Source organism: Bacillus rossius, chromosome 7 (genome assembly GCF_032445375.1).
Source record: "Bacillus rossius redtenbacheri isolate Brsri chromosome 7, Brsri_v3, whole genome shotgun sequence".
NCBI classification, from domain to species: domain Eukaryota; kingdom Metazoa; phylum Arthropoda; class Insecta; order Phasmatodea; family Bacillidae; genus Bacillus; species Bacillus rossius.
Window position 1 is genome coordinate 66,199,621 of NC_086335.1, and position 18,987 is coordinate 66,218,607.

General features: G+C 34.8%; 1 protein-coding gene and 1 long non-coding RNA gene across 2 annotated transcripts in view; both read left to right on the forward strand.

The window, feature by feature from the left end:
* The first annotated feature begins 3,953 nt into the window (after positions 1–3,953).
* Positions 3,954–11,338, forward strand: LOC134534474 (uncharacterized). Its single transcript, XR_010075500.1, has 5 exons — positions 3,954–4,098; positions 4,354–4,480; positions 7,180–7,314; positions 8,298–8,461; positions 10,938–11,338. It is a non-coding gene; the product is annotated as an uncharacterized LOC134534474 (long non-coding RNA).
* Positions 11,339–12,635: 1,297 nt separating this feature from the next.
* LOC134534252 (uncharacterized) overlaps positions 12,636–18,987 on the forward strand; it is a 100,230-nt gene continuing 93,878 nt past the window's right edge. The window contains exon 1 of the mRNA XM_063372543.1: positions 12,636–13,162. Coding sequence (XP_063228613.1) covers positions 12,845–13,162 — 318 coding nt within the window. The 5' untranslated portion in view covers positions 12,636–12,844. The remainder of the gene's footprint in view (positions 13,163–18,987) is intronic.

The following is an 18,987-nucleotide window of genomic DNA, read 5'->3' on the forward strand; positions in this document are numbered from 1 at the left end:
CTCCCCCCAACTCACCCCAGAAGACCGCTCTTCACAATGGATCATCTCCAGGCAGAGGACTCCACTGATGAGGACAACATCAACCCAGCGGGAGGGGCCGGCGGCTAACCCTGGGGACCAGCACAGCTACGAGAAGGCACTGCGGAACCAATCACACCACGGTACTGCACCACTCTCTACCTGACCACCCCACCGAAACGCAGATCCCGACGCCGGCCGCAAGGACCGGGCCCGAGCCAACAGACCCGGCCACACAATCACATCAAAACTACCCTCACCACCAAATGTAAATAAACACTTCACCTCACACAAATCACCTGCCCCCAAGGACTTGAATGTTGGAAGGGACAATTTATATATGTATCTATAATTTATTGTAATTATTTTTGATGTAAATGTGCCAAATGTTCCCCTTCATGTAACCATTTGTATCCTCTGTTTAAAATAAAGAGTCATTTTTTTGTTGGGGAGGACCCCCCTGGTGGAGGGTCCCCCATTCAAAAAAAATTATGTAGCTATACTAACCAAACTAACCGTCCATAGTGTTTTTAAGTGTTTTAATGTAGCTAACCTAACAGACCACTTTTAATATTTGAATTCATTTTTCCTGCGCAAAAATAAAACAAATCCCGAGGTTGGCCGAATGTGAATATTCGGGCGTGTTCGGGCAGGGACAGAACTTGATGGACATCTTAGGCTTTTCGTATCAAACATTCAAATATGGACTCAACATGTTTATAGTGCACAGAGTGGTCACACAGTCTAAATCCATCCAGACAATATTTTATTTTCAAAATAGTTTATATAAATTCCAACCGATACAAAAAAATATGTAGCCAAAACTGTATCACAACACATTATGGTCATCTTATCAAATTTCAAAAATCCAGTTTAAATTAAATTTGTTCCTCCTGCGGAAACATAATCCAGTTTCCACTTTCAGCAGCCACCCTCACTGATGGCATCCACCTGCTCCACCCGTTATGTAAGCGTTGACGTGTCCATTATTGTACCCCTATATGTGCTGGAATAACTTTTGCTTGCGCCCTAAAGCCAAAAGTGTCCTATTAAGATCTACGTAATAGTCATTATGGGTATTTGTTGTGTATTATAGTATCTAATGTAGGAAGTAATATAAAGACAAGTCTATAGACCCTAATTTAACTATTTTAATCACATTAAAAATGTTAAAATATTAGTGTGTGACATCATAAGAGACAACAGCTAAAGGCTCATAAGCTGTAAGTTAAATATTCAAAAATATTTAGTATTTAAATGTTTTTGTGAGTAAACGATTAATGTAATCCTGCCTGCCTCTGCTAGTGCAATGATTTTTTGCCCGGGCAGCAACTAGCAGTTGGTTTTCGTGCACTACCTAGTACATGAGACACCTCTGGGCGTGATTTCTTGCCACTAGGCTTGAGGCAGTAGGTTCAAAGATCGGTAGTCTTACCGAACTAAAAGCCATTCAAAATACTATACTAAGTATGGAATTAAAGAGCCTTTTCCAGAACAGAGTGCTTTGATGCAGTAAAGCAACATTATACAAACTGTGTCTACCATTATTTCTTACGGCATCCTGCTGCAATGTCTCTCCTGTTTCCAGCCACGTGGCCCACACCTACCCCTGAGAAACAGTGTACCACAGTTAGCCGGCACACAGGAATAGTACCTGTGACTATACCATCATCAGGGAAATAGGAAATAGAAAAAAAAAATAGAAATGTGGCCAGTGAATTAAACTTTCCCGATTGGGGCCAACAGCAGAGCCGATGTCCAACGGTTTAGAAAAACTTACACTACCTATTGCAGTTTCTTCAATGAAGACAAAGACACAGCGTATATTCACTGTCTTGGGCGCCATTTGTCATCCTGTATTTCTCTGCCGTGAAGTTATAAATGGAGGGTGGTCGTCGAGGATACCAACTAGCCAAAGTTAATAAACCTGCGAGCCAGTTCGCAGATAGTGTGGGATTCTTTTCGGGTAGTAATGTCGTCATATGGTTGTCAAAAAGCAAGAAATTATGATTAAGGGGCAGAGACTCCTCCAGATTTTGTAACCACTGGAGTCACTAAGTTATTGACTGGTAGATTAGATATGGAATCATTGCACTGTGAGTTATGGTAAGATGGTTTTTATTGAGCAATGTAAATGGTGCTAACATATATGTGGCCTATGGTATGATGGGGCCAGAGCCCAACGTGGCACATGCTTGAGTAAATTTAATGGTGTTAACGAATGTAAGTGGTTAGTGTTTATGCGAGTGCCTACTGACACTAGTTTAAAACAAACATCTCGCAGACATGATTGCCATTCCGGATTGACTTGGTAAATGGGAGAATTGGTAGCGTGGACGGTGCTTATTACACACAGTTTGACATAATCGTTATATGTAAGCATTGTGGTAACCCAGGCGGTACCTTTGAATATATAAATACTGTATAGAAGTCGCCAGCCCAGGTTAAAATTTCTAATACGGTTTTGAGGTAGTTGGTTAATTCACCGCCACAATCGCCACCATCTCTAGGGCATCGACTTGTGGTGGTCCCTAGCGGAGAAGTGTTGAACTCTTCAAACACCCCTTACCCCTCCCATTGAACGACCTTGAGCTGCAGTGAATGATGGATGGGGGTGCGGGCGACAGTGCTGCGCTCTAACGTGTAAATAACAACTAAGACGATACAGGATGTTACGGCAGTGCACTGCAGCGGTGAAGTTCCCAAGCTGCTCATCATACACTTCTGAAAAACATAGAGTAAATCCTATCCACTCGCGACTTCTATACAGTATATATATTCATAGGCGGTACCATACCATGCGGAACAAACAAAATGCTAATAAAACGAACTGGAACCCTACACAGAAAACACTATTCCCGCATGGACAAATGATTATGTATTACACATGGTTGACTAATAGGCACTCAACCTTATGTGAAGTAGTGTTCAAGAGATTGATTGGTAGGTCGATTACATGTGCTGGTTACACTCTAACGATGGTGGTGATGGAATCCGCTGTGTTTCCATAACTAGCCCTTTTGTAGGTGGAAGTGAAAATGAGTGAGACTGTGGATCCCGTGCGCCACCCTGGCTCGCTTTCCGCGAGAATGTGTCGTGTGCAAGAGATAACCCAGGCCAGGTCGCAGGTGTGTCGGTGCTAATCCAAAAATGAGTTTTTTTGTTGGTTTTTACATGATAAAGGAACCTAAAATAATGATTGTTATTTTTTTTCCTGAAAAACTAAAATACGAGTACAGTTATAATTGTGGTTGAATGTTATTTGGACAGAAATCGACCCCTTTGTGGTGATGGTCGTTTGAGACACTGCACTATTCTACACTCATGCCACAATGCACCCGTTCAAGGCATTGCACCTGTTCGAAGCACACATCCCCTGTGAGGCAGTGAGATGGCATAATGGCCAGAGCGAGCAGAGGAAGCACCAATGGGTGTAGTCAGCCTTTTCAAGTTTCACTGTAATTTGCCCACAGAAATTTTGTGACTGTACCAAAACATAATGTGTGATTAAAACCACATCTTATTCTAAATCTATCTCTTTTAGTAGTTTGCAACTCAGTACAGGCAGGAATCAGCCCTATATTCTGCTTAGGGAGTGTGTACCTGTTTTATAGTTATTTAATTAACTCGTTTAGCAACATCCGGCAGCCTCGTGCCTAGTGGACCACATTGGGGCCGATGCCCCACGCAACCACAGTTGGTTAGTTTGCAATCTAGCCTGGAACCTCCCAGATAGATTTCACCATCAAGAACCAGTCATCCTACTAAGCTCACCCCTGGTTTCAGCCACATAACTGCGGGTGATAGCAAAACACAGCGAATGTGCTAATTGATTAGTAATGATTAGATACGGTAATCATTTTTATATGACAAGTTATCACCAACCTACAGATAATTTTTTTTCGGCCACTTAATAAATTGAGCATAAAACAAACACAGTCTAAATCTGTTAGACTTACTGCACCACTATCTACTTCAATACTACTTCATTCTACTACCATATTCTTTTAAAAATATCATGAAGTTTCTCATCTTCATTTTGGCTTTGCCTGCAATTATCGCTTCATCTTATGTTCTGTCGTAAGTAAACTACCAGTACCTACTACAGTTTTTATTGCTTGTTATTATATTATTATACCATTATTTGTAAATTAAGGTCTATTCTTATAGGTTAACCACTAGAGGTTTCTACAGGTCTGCATTTATTATGGCTTGGTAAAAATTTAATATTTTATTTTCTGTTAATTTGCTACTGTAAATCTTTCAGACTTTAAGCAATGTAAAAAATTCTGTATAGTTAGAAAAAAGAACGATGTTAATATTTATTTGTTTCAGGGAAAATACTTGGTGGACTTTCAATTCTGAAGGCTACTTCGCAGAGTTATACCCATGTGTCTTACAGAGTATAAAATCTGGTCCTGGATTAGGTGTGGATAGTGTCGTTTATAGTATGCCAATACAGGTATGAATAGAATTACAGTAGCCAATGCAATTTTAACAATAAAATCTTAATTTTATTTTACACATTTTACTTAAAGTGTCTAACAAAATTTTTACTTCCTATCAAGTTAAATTAACAGTAAGAAATGCAGTAAATTAGTTATGTATTACCTCAAAACTAGTGAGAAAAAAAAACACACTGGACTTAGAGACTTAAATAATCAAATTACACCAGCGAGCAAATTCCCATTATGTTGTGGTTTACACACGTTTAGAAGTAATTTCAGTCTACAGCATACTACTTTGTAACTTCATTGTTTCACTGATTCAAGATCAAATAATTGCTTGGTTTAACTTATTTGGCATCTGTGGCGTGAGCTCGGGCGATAGGAAAATATAAACATTTTTAATGCAAGAAGTTCAGACGTAAAACACTCTGCTCAAGATAAGATAAGGGATAAGGGCCTTCATTTTCAGGTGCTTCAAGGAGCATTCAGAATTTGATAGATATAGGTTGTGGAATAGCAAACAAAGTTAAATTGCTTCATGTAGCACATGGCTAGCTTATCTTGTATCAGTAATTATTTTGCTAATTTTACAAGATCATCCAGATTTAAGAGTCCAGATGTTTAAAGAACAAACTGTAAAACAAAGTGTAAGGAGGAAATGTTCAGTTTGATTGTGGTTTCGTTGTGATGGTAGTGTTGGCACACTTCCTAATGTAAGCTGCTGGGCACATGCGCGAACATAACATGGTGGCTCAGTGTTAAGACTCTGGACCCACCATATTTTTGGATCAGGGTTCAAATCACGATACGATTATCCTGAACTCAGTTTTCCATAAATCAGTCCTGGCAAATATCTGGATGGTTTCATTCAACAGAAAATTGACGTTTCCTCCCCCCCCATATTAATTATATGTATTGTTCTGTGACCTCGCTGTCCATTTGAAGTGGATTTTAATATTTTCTAGCCAGCTATGAACGGCTAATAGTCCAGCGAATTTCAATACTCGCTAAGTAACAACAGTGAGGAAATTTCCATCAAAAGTAAAGAACGTGTTTAATCGATCATTGGAAGGTATTATAATTCCAAGCTGATTAAACGAGTGAAAAATGCAGGACTCAGACATATCTTATATACCACTTAAGTTTTCTTCCAGTTCGTCTGACACTGGAAGAAAATTATGCGAAAATTATTCATCTCGTCTTGGCAAATGATGTAGTACTGTAGCAAGTGCTAGCGATACAGTTCTAAATTACAGTTTTGGCTGCACATCGGGCGATAGGATTCAAAACACCACTGAGACCCAATATTTTTTTCTACCGTACGATGCGGTGGTCATTTACAAGACTGATGTTCCACTCGATTCTTTCGTGTAGTGTTCGGAGTTTGACCCTAGTAATGGCCAGACTATCTTCATGAGCACTGAGTCGGTGGCTGTGAGTGCACTATAAATTTGTAAGTCCTGTTTCCTTAAGTCTCTGTGAATGACCTTTGCATCTTAAAACCCTAACTTAAAATTTACATCTTACATTTATACGTGTAAAAACATATAAATGCTACCTATGTAACTTGTAAAGTAAAAAGTATAATTTAAATTCTGTTGGCTGGCTAAATAAGAAGTATGGTGGGCTAGATGACATACCCTTGGTGTGTCCTCAGGGGCATTATTGGTTAGAGAGTCATCCTCTGTAGAGTATTACGATCCACATTACTTTCTGTGTGAAAGGTACGGGATTCGAATCCCTGGCAAGATGTTTATGTATAATTTTTGTTATAAAAAAATATTAAACCTGGTCACCATCCTTAAACTGTCAAAATTAAAATCAAACTTATAAAATATTAGTCCTTAAAAGGTAAGGGAGGTGGGTTGGCTTGTTGGTATTGAAAAATCACCAACCAGCCAATCATTTATTTATAAGGAAAAAGTGAGAATATCACACGCCTCCCATCAATGTGATTCATGCTCTATTCCTAGCGGAGTTGAACCTTGACTTTTTCGTAAGTGAGAAATGCGGAGTAAGTTGCAGTAATCTATCCCCCCCCCCACCCTTGTTTAGGGAAGGACAACAATCCTAACCCCCCCCCCCCCCCCCAAAACAATTCCTCCTTTCAACAATCAAATTCCCATATCATTACACCTTATGGTCTCTGATAACCTCAATATGGTCGCGAGCCCTTTCATTATTAATACATTCAACCCAAGATTTTCACACATGGAATCCTTAGTAGACATTACTGTAATGGTTAGTTGATGCATTATTCCACAACTATGCATTCTACATCATACTTATATATATTTTTTGGCTTATTTCTACAAAAAATTTAAGGGATGGCTTATGCACCTACGGACAGTTGTCAAGCCTGGGTGATGTTTATTTTTGTAAACCCCTTCCCCACTCCTTTCCAAAAAATGACAAAAAAAAAAAAAGCTTAACTGCATAAAGTAATGCCTCAGTGAGATTTTTAAAGTTATTTTTTCATGTTTTCAATAAAATATATTAACTTTATTCTAAGGAAAATAACTAAAATGTGTAAAATTGCAACAAAAAAAAAAAGGGGACCATGAAATATGAAGTTATGTATTTCAGCAAAGGTTTTTACTTTTAGATAAACATGTTTATTCTAATTTATTTAATCACTGCACTGTTTATTAAAACAATATAATTTTTCATTACTGATGGTAAAAAATTGAAGGCAACTGTTTCTTAATTTTAGGATAATGAAACCACCCTGTCGCTGTACATGAGTCAAGTGCTGCAACTCGAAAACATCACATATTCTTCCCCGGAGGATTATGTTTACATTTATTTTCCTGCTGCAACTACGGTATACACTTTAGGTAAAACTGTGGTGAGTATTGAATTTATTGTGCAAAGCAATGTCTCATATTGAATGACACACGGTGGCGCGGTACGTAGGATGCAACGCCGCAGCTAAATATCACGTTAATGTGAACATGCGATTGTCGCCCAAGTGACTAAAAAAAAAAAAAAAAAAAAAAAAAATTTTGGTGCCCATCTCAGTAACATCATGCCATGCTGACGACACCGATGTGCCAAATGTGAATGGTTATAAAAATATTCGCGTACATCGCATTGCGCCTTCGCACCATTGTGATTCCAGCATAACACTACAAATTTCGTGTTTTTTTTCTATTTGCATGTGCTATTGTGTTGATTACCATATTGCATTCAGCTTTAGCGGTTTTCGCCGTCACAGATGTCTCTGTATATTACTATAGGTAAAGTTTTATTAAATTAAAAACGTGAATTTACCAGTGTTTAAGTGTACGTTTAGTATAAAATATTGGTTTTTATAAAATTAATATTGTGTTCAAGGCTTTATTTGTTAAAAATGTTTTAATAGTGTTACATTGCAAATTAGAATATTGAAAAATTGATTGACAATTTACAAAACTAAACTACTTTTTACTGTTGTATTACCTAAATCCTATAGATATTTTTAAAATAAATTATAAATTTTGTCTGGCCATTTTGGATACCTACCCTCTGACCCGCCGCCCGAGGCAGGCTGCCCCCCACCAACCTCTTTTTTCATCCACTAGATCCATTCATGATAGGTATACAACTGTCGAAATTATGCTAATTATATACTTGGGACGAGGTGTCGCTTTAGTCAGATCATGACCTCGCATTCTGAAACAAACAGGTTGAAATACTATTTTTCCATAGTTTTCCTCAATCTTGACAGTCAAATTCTTAGATGAATAAGAATGCTTTATGGTTGTTGTATTGTTACTTGTTATAAACCATGTTCTATCGCTTCACCAGCACCTTTTATGTTCTTCGGAATTACATGTTTTTTTTTTTCAGATTGAATACAGAGTCTTGATTTCTAAGAACGATTCTAATCTTATCCCTTCGGCATATGCTACACTGGAATTGTCGGATGTAAAAGATAATATCCTTCTTGTAACATTTAATAAGACAGAAGGCTATTATGCTGAAATAATGAAGACTAAAATCTCGGGCATGGGGTAAGTCATCAAACTTAATTAGAAGGAATTATAATCATTTCGCTTAAGTGTTTCATGGAGCTGTGTGGAAGTTACGGCAGAAGAATTGTAAAGTAATAAAATCTCATTTTTATAAATGTGTCAGAGACTTGGGGATTTGTACTTCACTGTTATAACTAGGGAACGACACTGCTGTGACAACTGTATCTGATCCAAATACACATGATTTTAGCTCATAAAGGAAATAAACCAGAAAGTTTGAATTTTCATAGAATGTGATTTAATGCGATTTCTATTTGATTTTTTTTTTAAATATTATCATCATCTTTCATTTTATATTTTCGTTATTGACTTGGGAGAATTAATCATAAGCATAAAACTGAAGAAGCTATTCCAATATATATTTAATCTTCATGATTCAGAATATATGAAACCTTATTGTATTATTTTTATCACATTATAACCAGTCAGTAGCGGATCCAGAGGGGGGGCTAAGGGGCTCAAGCCCCCTCCAAAAGCATCTGGGTCCACTATTGTTTTAGTGTATGCCTTGATAAAGCCTAGCCTCAGCTGGGTCAAGCCCCTCCCAAACCAAAATCCTGGATCCGCCACTGTAACCAGTCAATAAGGTTATTCTGATATAAAATGTTTGGTATTCGTTTAATGGTTTGTAAATATAAGTTAATTTATCTACTGATATTTCAAAACATACACTTGGAACTTTGATACTACTACTGATATTTCAAAACATACACTTGGAACTTTGACGAAAAAATAAACCTACATCTGCAATAACCTCTGAGACATATACAGATTCTACAGCTGTGTCAGAAAATAAGGTCTAGTGTGTAAATTTTGTTTAAAATAGGACATGTTGCTAAATGTTTGCTGAAAACCTTGGGTAATAGTTCACTGCAGCTTGTACTCATTAAGGCTATGGACGAAGGCTAGAAACTGAATTGGAGAAATCATATACTGCAGGCGACCTAGAATGAAAACTTGTTCTTCTAATGCTAACATGTATGCTCTATCCAGTTCTGAGAATGACGGAGTTGCCAATTATTTGAGATTTCGAGATTGTGATTACCCTACTGTTTGAGAAATGCATTTAAAATTGATTTGATAGGACCTGGTGAATCCAATAAAGAACTTTCCAGTGGCAAAGTGATATTCCTGACTCTTATAAATAAAATAAAAAGAAATTGCTATGTTGGGATTATTATTACGACTAATATCATCATTACACTAAAGAGACATTGATATTTCAAGGCACCTTGACTGTGACCACAGGTTGGGATGGTTTTAGCCTTCCGAACATTCAAACCATTGGATATTAAGATTTTTTTACTTTAAGAGTCACATGGGCAGAACGAGGTAGTTTCCGAATGTCCTCCGCCCTTAACACCATGCACCAATCGCGGCAATTCGTGGCATTGCATGGACCAAGATATTAAAAGCTATTGGTGACGAAAGTCCATCGGGGTATGACCTGGAACACAGCCCTTGTCCTTGCGAGAAAACGTGGCCATGATAAAACGCTCAATACTTCTCAAAAGTTCATTAATAAGCAGCCCATATATAAAACTGACAGAATGGGCTGCCAAAGATTAAAATAACTTATGCTACTTATGAAATTAGACCAGTTGGAAAACAATGATGATGGCCCCATGATGCTCGTCGCGTCCAGCCCGGTTGAAAGCAATACGAAAATAGTTTGCCCCAGCCGGGAGGGACCTCAACCAGTAATAGTTTTCGCGGGAGACGCACATCAATCTGAGGCTGGGTCTAGGTCACTTTTATATGGGTAAATAAACCATTCACATATGTTGATAAATTGACTAAAGAATTTCGCGGCTAGTTAGCCTATTTAATTGTCTCTTTTAAATATAGATATGTGGAATACCAAACACAAAACATAGTCCCTGTGGCGAGTATCCCACAAGTGATAGTCGACCTAGCAGTCGACCTGTGCACTCGCTGCACTGTTCCAGACTGTTCTCTAGCCATGTTCGGCATGTCGCACTGCCCTTTGCCTTGTGCCCACGCTGGGCTGAAGCGAAGACGAAGCATAGTGGTCTGTAGCTGTTCAACCAGAGGGTGCACCGACAGTTGACATCTAGGTAGCTGTGTTCGTTAAACATTCAATCAGAAGAATTGGGCCCTCAGGCACACATTCACTATCATTTACTAACTCACCAATTTCGTGAAGCCAACTGGTGTTTCTGTGTATAGTATTAAGTAATTAACAGTTTGTTTGCAAACTACAGGATTCAGTGAGAATGGGTATATTAATTAATTAGACAAGGTTTAACTCAAAGCTGCATATTTACCTTATAGAATAACCTACATGTGAGGTCCTAGCATAAAACCTAGATAATATTCACTAAATCTTATTTTCTTCACGATATTCTAACTTTATGCTATTTTTTTAAGCATCGAATCATGTACACAAAAGCACTTTATCAAATGTATGTAAACACCATATTAAATTTTTCAGGCAGCTAGTTAACATCAAATTGGATGGAAATCCTGTGGAACACCTGGAAATCTACATCAGGGAGCTTTATGGGGCATACTTCTCTGATATATCTACTGAAGCAGCGGCAGGACTTGAATTCTATATGGACCAATGTGTTAAGCAAATGAACATTTCCAAATACATTATGGAAAACCAATAAAACTAATGATATTAAATGTGCTGACATTGGAAGGAAGAAAAATTGTGAATATAAGGTTAAGACAGTCCATTTAAGTAAAATATTTTAAAACATAATTTTGGACTATAAATGTGAAACTTTTCCAACATATTACACGTAACTAGTACAAATATATATGTATAATTATTTTTATGTAACAAGAGAATTAATTTTAATAAATTATACATCCTGGAAAATACAATAACATACTATTTTTATGTAAATATTACTTATTGCTCCAACACATTTCTTCTCGAATAATATTTATGCTGTACTGAAAGGTACTTTTAAAAAATCTTTGGGAATTTCAATTGTAGGATCGTGTTACTGTCAGTCTCTTTCTGACATTTTAACTCTCGGGGCTTGCTTGCTATGGATGTTGCAGTCCAAGCATGTTTATCACGTGGACGAACGTGACCTACCGCAAATTTCTGTGATTAATAAATTCGTTAGAAGGTTGATACATTTAGTCCATAGATGGCCCAGTGCGGGCGATGTTTTAAAGATTACATGTAATACCTCCTACCTAAGAATGGGTGCGTGTATGCGGCCCATAAAACTATGGATGTTGAAGTTGTTAATGGCAAGATGTTAAAGACCCCATGGTGTGCGACACATCCGACCCCTGTGCCTAGTGAGTGGCGAGTGACGCGGCCTCGGCAGCTCTGAGGGCCACGTTTCCCCTATGAAGTACGCGAAGCACGGGAATGACTTTGGGCTGAGATTTGTGGTGTAGTCGCTCGTAAACAATAATCTTTTAAATATGAAAGACTAATGATGATGTTGCATTAATTAACAATTAAAGAATTATATTACAATTTTTGAGATCTATATCCGGTGGACGAATACAAACATGGCAATGGTGGATGAACACATTAACACTCGATAGCTGCGCGGTTGGCACATGTTACAGGGGCGAACATCGAAGTGGCATAACGGCCTGTTCGATAGATGAGCACCGACGGATGGCGTCATATCTACCTTTAAATTAGTTTATAAATTGAATATCTTTATTTATAAACTGATGGTGAGCTCTCACTGAATAATTACCTGATAGTTAAAATGTGTATTATTGAACATTGTCAATAGTTGGCGGATAGTTCAGAAATTTCATTGGCTAAATTTAATCCAAAAGGATGTAATTGTGAACTGATTTCGCACAATCTTTTGTATAGCTTGCCTTGCATTCGCTTATGTTAATTAATTATGAACCCATCCAAATTAGAATATATACAAAAATGACATTGAATATAGTGTTATTTTAGTAATCAATTTTTAAAATTATCGTGAATTTAATTTTAATATAAGATTTAGTTACATTTTTGTCAACTGTATCTTTAATACAGTAAGCATATATATATTTTAAATTAATGTCGGGTCGTGTTATTTCATTGGTAATATCACGGCTGAAATTTAATAATGTCATTATACCTTAATATAGTTATATTGTCAAAGAGAAACAAATTTTGGTTTTGTATTGTTGGCAACGTGTTGCGTATAAAAAGTGAGCACAAATATTTTGTTCTGCCTCGCGCGTGCTTGGCGGTAGCGCACTTTGTTTGAAAGATTGCCGCAAGTTGTTTCGAATGTGCGGGTTTTCATGTATGCACTCCGACTTACGGCGTGAGGGGTTGTGCGTTGATCATATAATTAAAAAAAAGTTTTGGTAAAGAAAAGGAGCGTGTAATGTACATGTCAACATACCATAATGTGTGACGCGCAAGTGTCCAGTGTTTTAAAGGACTGTTCAAATGACATTTTTTCTTCTCAATATTTCAAAAGTTCTTTTGCTAAATCTATGGTTGTTGAACTAACAGACAAATCATCACTAAGTTGCGGCAAAGTTTTGAACAAGACTATTGGTGGGTCAAATGCATTATATTCAGATGTTCAACAGTTAAGAAAAAATAGGTATTTTAGTCTGACAACATCTAGTTATCGCAGCTTGGATCGTGATTTGATTAGACAACGCACAGACTTCAAAGGAAAGAACCACCTCTTCCATGAACAAGAAATTGACTCCAAGGTAAGTTTACGTGTATAAAGTTTTTTAAATTTTTCCAGCGTTCTAATTTAACGGTTATTTACGAGTTTTGACGGTTTAAAACAAAACTTAATTATTCTTTTTGAATTTCTTTGGATCCCCACATGAGTTTTTTTATTCCGGCTGGAGTTTTTTTTATGAAGGAGTCGCTACTAATTAGAACCACAGTTTCAACGGAAATATTTTAAATAGTGCGTGGATCATTTTATGATAATAAAATAATGAATCTGAATAAAATACCAACACGAAGCTAGTGAAATACAGACACTTCTTTTGTGGCTTTTTCTTATTGGTATCATAACTTCTTTTTAATTGCAATTATAAACCATAATTAATTTAAGCTATTGTCATTTGCTATACGTAAACGCTATTGAAATTGTAGCATAGCCTTTACCATCGCATATCTGCAAGTAGACTGGTGTATTTTCTGCACTTGCTCCATTTGTGCACTTACAGGCAAAATTGTACTTAAAAAAAAAAAATGTGTCTCTGTGGATTATCAACAAATCTAAGTAGGTACCACTCAGAAACACCATTGTTTGTATATTTTAGCTACTTTTTTTATGTAGCTTCCAATGTTTACAATAAACCGCCGTAATAAAATGAAAACGGAATATTTCTAGAGTTGGTCGATGCTCTTCAGAAAATTTAAAATTAAACTCTGAAAATGGTGTTTTTGAGTTTCTCTTAATTGATTACTTCATGATATTTAAAAAAAAAAAAAAAAAAAAAAAAGACAAGTAGTTTGCAGTTTTTAACATTTGGTTAAGTTATGTCAGCTACATTCATAATACCTTAAAAAAATTGTATTGGTTAGGTTAGCTACATTAAAAATACTGGAAATTGGTGTGTGAACTGGTGGTTATGTTATATTAACATTTAAAATACTTAACTTTGTGTTCGGTTACAAGTATACTAGTAAAGTACTCAAAAATACCATTTTTTGGATTTATATTTTTCTTTAGATTAGCAATTACATTATTTGAAACACAGTTGACCTGATCTGGGAAAAAGGGTGTTTATCTAGATTAGTGGCTCATTTTTAAAAACTTTTTTTTATCTAAGCTACTAATGTTGCTCGACTTGTAACAGTTCAGACCTCAAGCTAGCTGTAATTGGTCCAACCTTTACAAACATTGAACACTTGAAGAAAGGTTTTGTTTTGTGCTGAAAATACTTTTGATTCCATTAACTTTGTTTATTGAAGATATTTTGGTAAATATTTACTTGGGCGGTATTTCCGAAAAAAAATGTTAAAAATCCGAAAATACCTTTATTTTATGCTCTTCAACTTCCTCTTTTCATTAAAAGTGGCGGAGGTAAGAAATTCCAAATACTTTAGGAGATATCTAATTTTTAAATTTCATCATATGTAGTTGAGCGGTATTTGCGAAAATAAATGTTAAAAATCCGAAAATACCTTTATCATATGCTCTTCAACTTCCTCTTTTCATTAAAAGCGGCGGAGATAAGAAATTCTTAATACTTTAGGAGATAACGAATTTTTTAATTTTGCAATACAAGACCTGTGGAACCATTCGAGCGGCGCCATTTTTGTTATTTTGCCGTGTGTTCGTGAATACGTGAATCGTGAATGCGTAATTAATAAAATCGTTGATTAGGTCAGGTCAGTTACATTATTAATACTTTCAAACTAAGCCGACATTAAAAATTATTTTGTGAATTAATTTTAATGGCTGTTTAGTTTCAAAAATATTTATAATGTAACTGACCTGACCAAACAAACCCGGACAGAGGGTGAACAGTAAACTAAAATGGTCGATTAGGCCAGGTCAGTTACATTATAAATACTTTCAAACTAAGGTGATATTAAAAATAATGTGAATTAATTTTAATTATTCTTTAGTTTTAAATTATTTATAATGTAACTGACCTTACCTAACACACCCGTAACAAAGGATGTACAGTAACAACTCACGTAAATTTTTTTGTTACTTATTACTTGCGCAACAATATCAAAATAACAAATAAGACTTTAAAATTAGAAACGTTAAAAACTCACCTAAGTTGGAGGCGGTAATTAAACACCGTTTTAAACAATAATTGAACTAAATAATCACGTATTAGTTCATTTGAATTCTGGCCTATCACGAACAATCACGTGACATCATTATCCAATAAAAAAATAGATACTCGTACGTAAACAAGAAACAAATGGTACACGCACGCCACAGGAATGCGCTGGTTTTGTGCTGAAATTTAAAAATTCGATATCTCCTAAAGTATTTGGTATTTCTAATCTCCGCCGCTTTTAATGAAAAGAGGAATTTGAAGAGCATATAATAAAGGTATTTTCGGATTTTTAAAATTTTTTTTCGCAAATACTGCTCAACTACATATGAAGAAATTTAAAAATTCGATATCTCCTAAAGTTAACATTTTTTTTTCGGAAATACCGCCCAAGTAAATATTTACCCCTCTATTTACTCTGAAAACAGCATTTCTAAATTCCTATTGGTTTCTGATAAATCAACGTTTATGGGTTATATTACAATACCTGCCCATCGACTCAAACACCACACTTTTTTGCTTTCCTGTGTGGGTCTGTTTGGATATGTTTTGGAGAACTTTAGTCAGATATTGAGAATGGTCAATTGGTTTAGGTTAGCTATATTAAAAATACTTTAAAACATTGTTGGTGGTTGGTTAGTTGAGTATAGCTACAATAAAAAAAATCTGAAAATATTTTAATGGTTGCTTAGGAACGGAACCACTAATTTAATATGTAGCTATCCTGACAACTAACCTTGCACACACACTAATTCACAACATTTTTAATGTATGGATTCAAATCAACTGTCCACACTTTTTTAAAGTTTTTCAAATATAGTTAGACAATTCTTCAATTTCTCCATCTTATGTCTATGAAAGATAATATGGACATCTTTCATGCCCGTTCTAATCCTATAATATGTGCTACTGAAGTTGCTCGAATGCGAGCGGCGAACTTTGGTAACTTTCAGTGGTAAATATTTACTTGGGCGGTATTTCCGAAAAAAAAATGTTAAAAATCCGAAAATACCTTTATTATATGCTCTTCAACTTCCTCTTTTCATTAAAAGTGGCGGAGGTAATAAATTCCAAATACTTTAGGAGATATCGAATTTTTAAATTTCTTCATATGTAGTTGAGCGGTATTTCCGAAAAAAAATGTTAAAAATCCGAGTCTGGATTATGTTTAATCGAAAGAAGTTCTAAAATCCTTGCAAATTTTGTGGCTGTAGAAAAATTATTTCATCAAAATAATTGGGGGTAGTAACACGTCAGGTTCAGAAAAGTAGTACCAGTGGCTTATGTGACCTTCTGACAATGTTATTCTGCCAACCGCATTAATAAACAACTTCATTTGGTTTTATTGTGTGTAAATAAACATCATGTGTCGCTGTGCTGTCATACTAATCACGTACCAAGGAAATGCTTCCAGGATTAGATGAATCATAAAGCAAAAAAAAACATGTCGAACAACAATTAATCACTTAATTTTCTAATTGATCCTTATTGTGTAGCCAGTTTATATCAATGTTTTATGATTCATATTTTCAAAATCAAATCTTTTTTGTTTATGGTACAGTTTCACCTGACAAAACTCATTTATCTGCTTACTTTGTTTTAACTTTTTTATATTAAATTACAATTTGATATGTTACTCAAAACAAAATTTGCTCACAGTTAACATTGTTTTTCAAAGCTTTATAAATATTTTCAAATTAAAAAAAATATTTTGGTAATTATTGAGCTTTGCATCACAAACTTATTCAATTCCCTTTTTTTATTTTAATATATTATGTTAAAATACAACTGGATATGCAACAAGGAACAATTTCCCTTAATTTACATGAATACAAAAAGTTTGCAGTTGTTTGAACAGCAGTTTTCACCCACATGTACCTAACTGTAGGCTACTGGTTAGATGAGATACACTACTATTTTTTTTTAAATTTTATTTTACATGTTGTTAGACCCATTTCTGGGGTAGGTATATTTGATATAGGTATAAAAAGTATAATAAAGAACAGAAAATACAATATTACATTATGCTTTCACTTAGAATAAAATCACAACAGTGATTACATGAAACTATAATAAAAATAACAATAAACAAAATGTGCACAATATAAATTAAGATTGATAAGGTGAAACTATAAGGCAAGGCCAGGGCCAGTGAAACCTTGTATCTTGTTGCAAGTATTTTAATATACAAAAACAAAGAGTACGTATTTATTATAAAATGCTACAATAATGCAAGGTCAGTTAAGAATATTTTTATTAAATGAAAATCAACAAGCTGTGACAGATACATTTTTCAGCTTGTAAAATCACAATGTAATTATGTGACAGCACTTTTTATTAGTGTCATTTGAATAAATTCCATTGACAGTGGGTAGTATCATTTTTTTTTATTTTCTTTTAAATTACTTGAGATCCTCAAAGAAGTATGTTTGCATAATTGTATAAACTATTAATCACTAATAATATTTACTAAGTATTGACAAGCGATATTTTGACAAAGTGATTCAATATTTTGAAAACATTTATTTATTTTATATTCATTGCGATTGGATTCTTATTTATATTCTTATGTCAATTTACATTAAACAGTGAGTTGATGTGTTGAAAAAACTTGATTAAAACATAAGTATGCTTTGACTATAGTAGAGTTTTAGTGGTCAAAGTTCTATTACTTCTAGGGTTAGCTATTGAAGTATTCATGCTAATGTAGATTTCAAGTAACATGCAGATAGATGGAGAAATTGGTCCAAAATTTGACATTTGTACCTTGCTTAGATCATAAAAACAATCAATTTACAAATAAATTTGTGGAAATTCTAAAAGTGCACACAAATATTTGTGGGTGTATATGTACCTACTGTTTATTTTTTAATACTAAAGCAACCAAATTTGCTGATGAAACAGTGTTAAATGTGTAGGTGGAAGTGATTTATCTATAAATGAATGTGTAATGGGGTAAAATGGTGTACCTGAGATCATATTAAACTGGTTAATTATATCAAATGACTTCAAAATTGAAATATTTTTGGGTAATAAGTTTGAATTAATTTTTTGGCTTTGAGGGGTGATATGACCACCAGAAAACTTCTAAGTGTTCGCACATGGTACTCTCGTATAATGTTATAATTAGCTTATACACTTAGTACAAAATTTTTCTTAGAATTAGGTTACTGGTGTACTACAAGAATCAGTTGCTCGTAAATTAATTATTCTTAATTTTTTTGTATTATCTCGTATTGTATGGTTGACAAATCTTATATTTTGGTAAATTGTGGTATATCAAAGTTTTTGAAAAGATTTTGAGAGGCTACAAAAGTTTAAAAATGAGGCTATTATGATAAACATTAGTCATTAACATGCAAGAATTTCTACAGTAACAAAAATTGGTTTGTGTAAATGAGAAATATTACATTGGTTAAATTAATAAGTTTTTGACTGTACTATTGATTCAATTTCTGAAGTGCAGTTATTTTTAAAAACTACAGTTATTAAAAATTGTTTTTTTTTTTTTTACAAAATCATGTGTTTTTAATATTTTTTATATTCTATTTTGACCTATATTGGTGATATAATAATTTTAATTCGAAAGCAGGTTTTTTTATTAATAAACTGCACTTGCATGGCTAAGTTTATATATTTTGGATTAAATTGCTTTGAATTAAATTTTTGTAAAGATGAATAAAAAATATGACCACCAATACATTTCACAATAATTTTACCCTCTGAAATCAAAAATAAATATTTGTAGTACAAAATTCATGTTGGAACATTTGGCA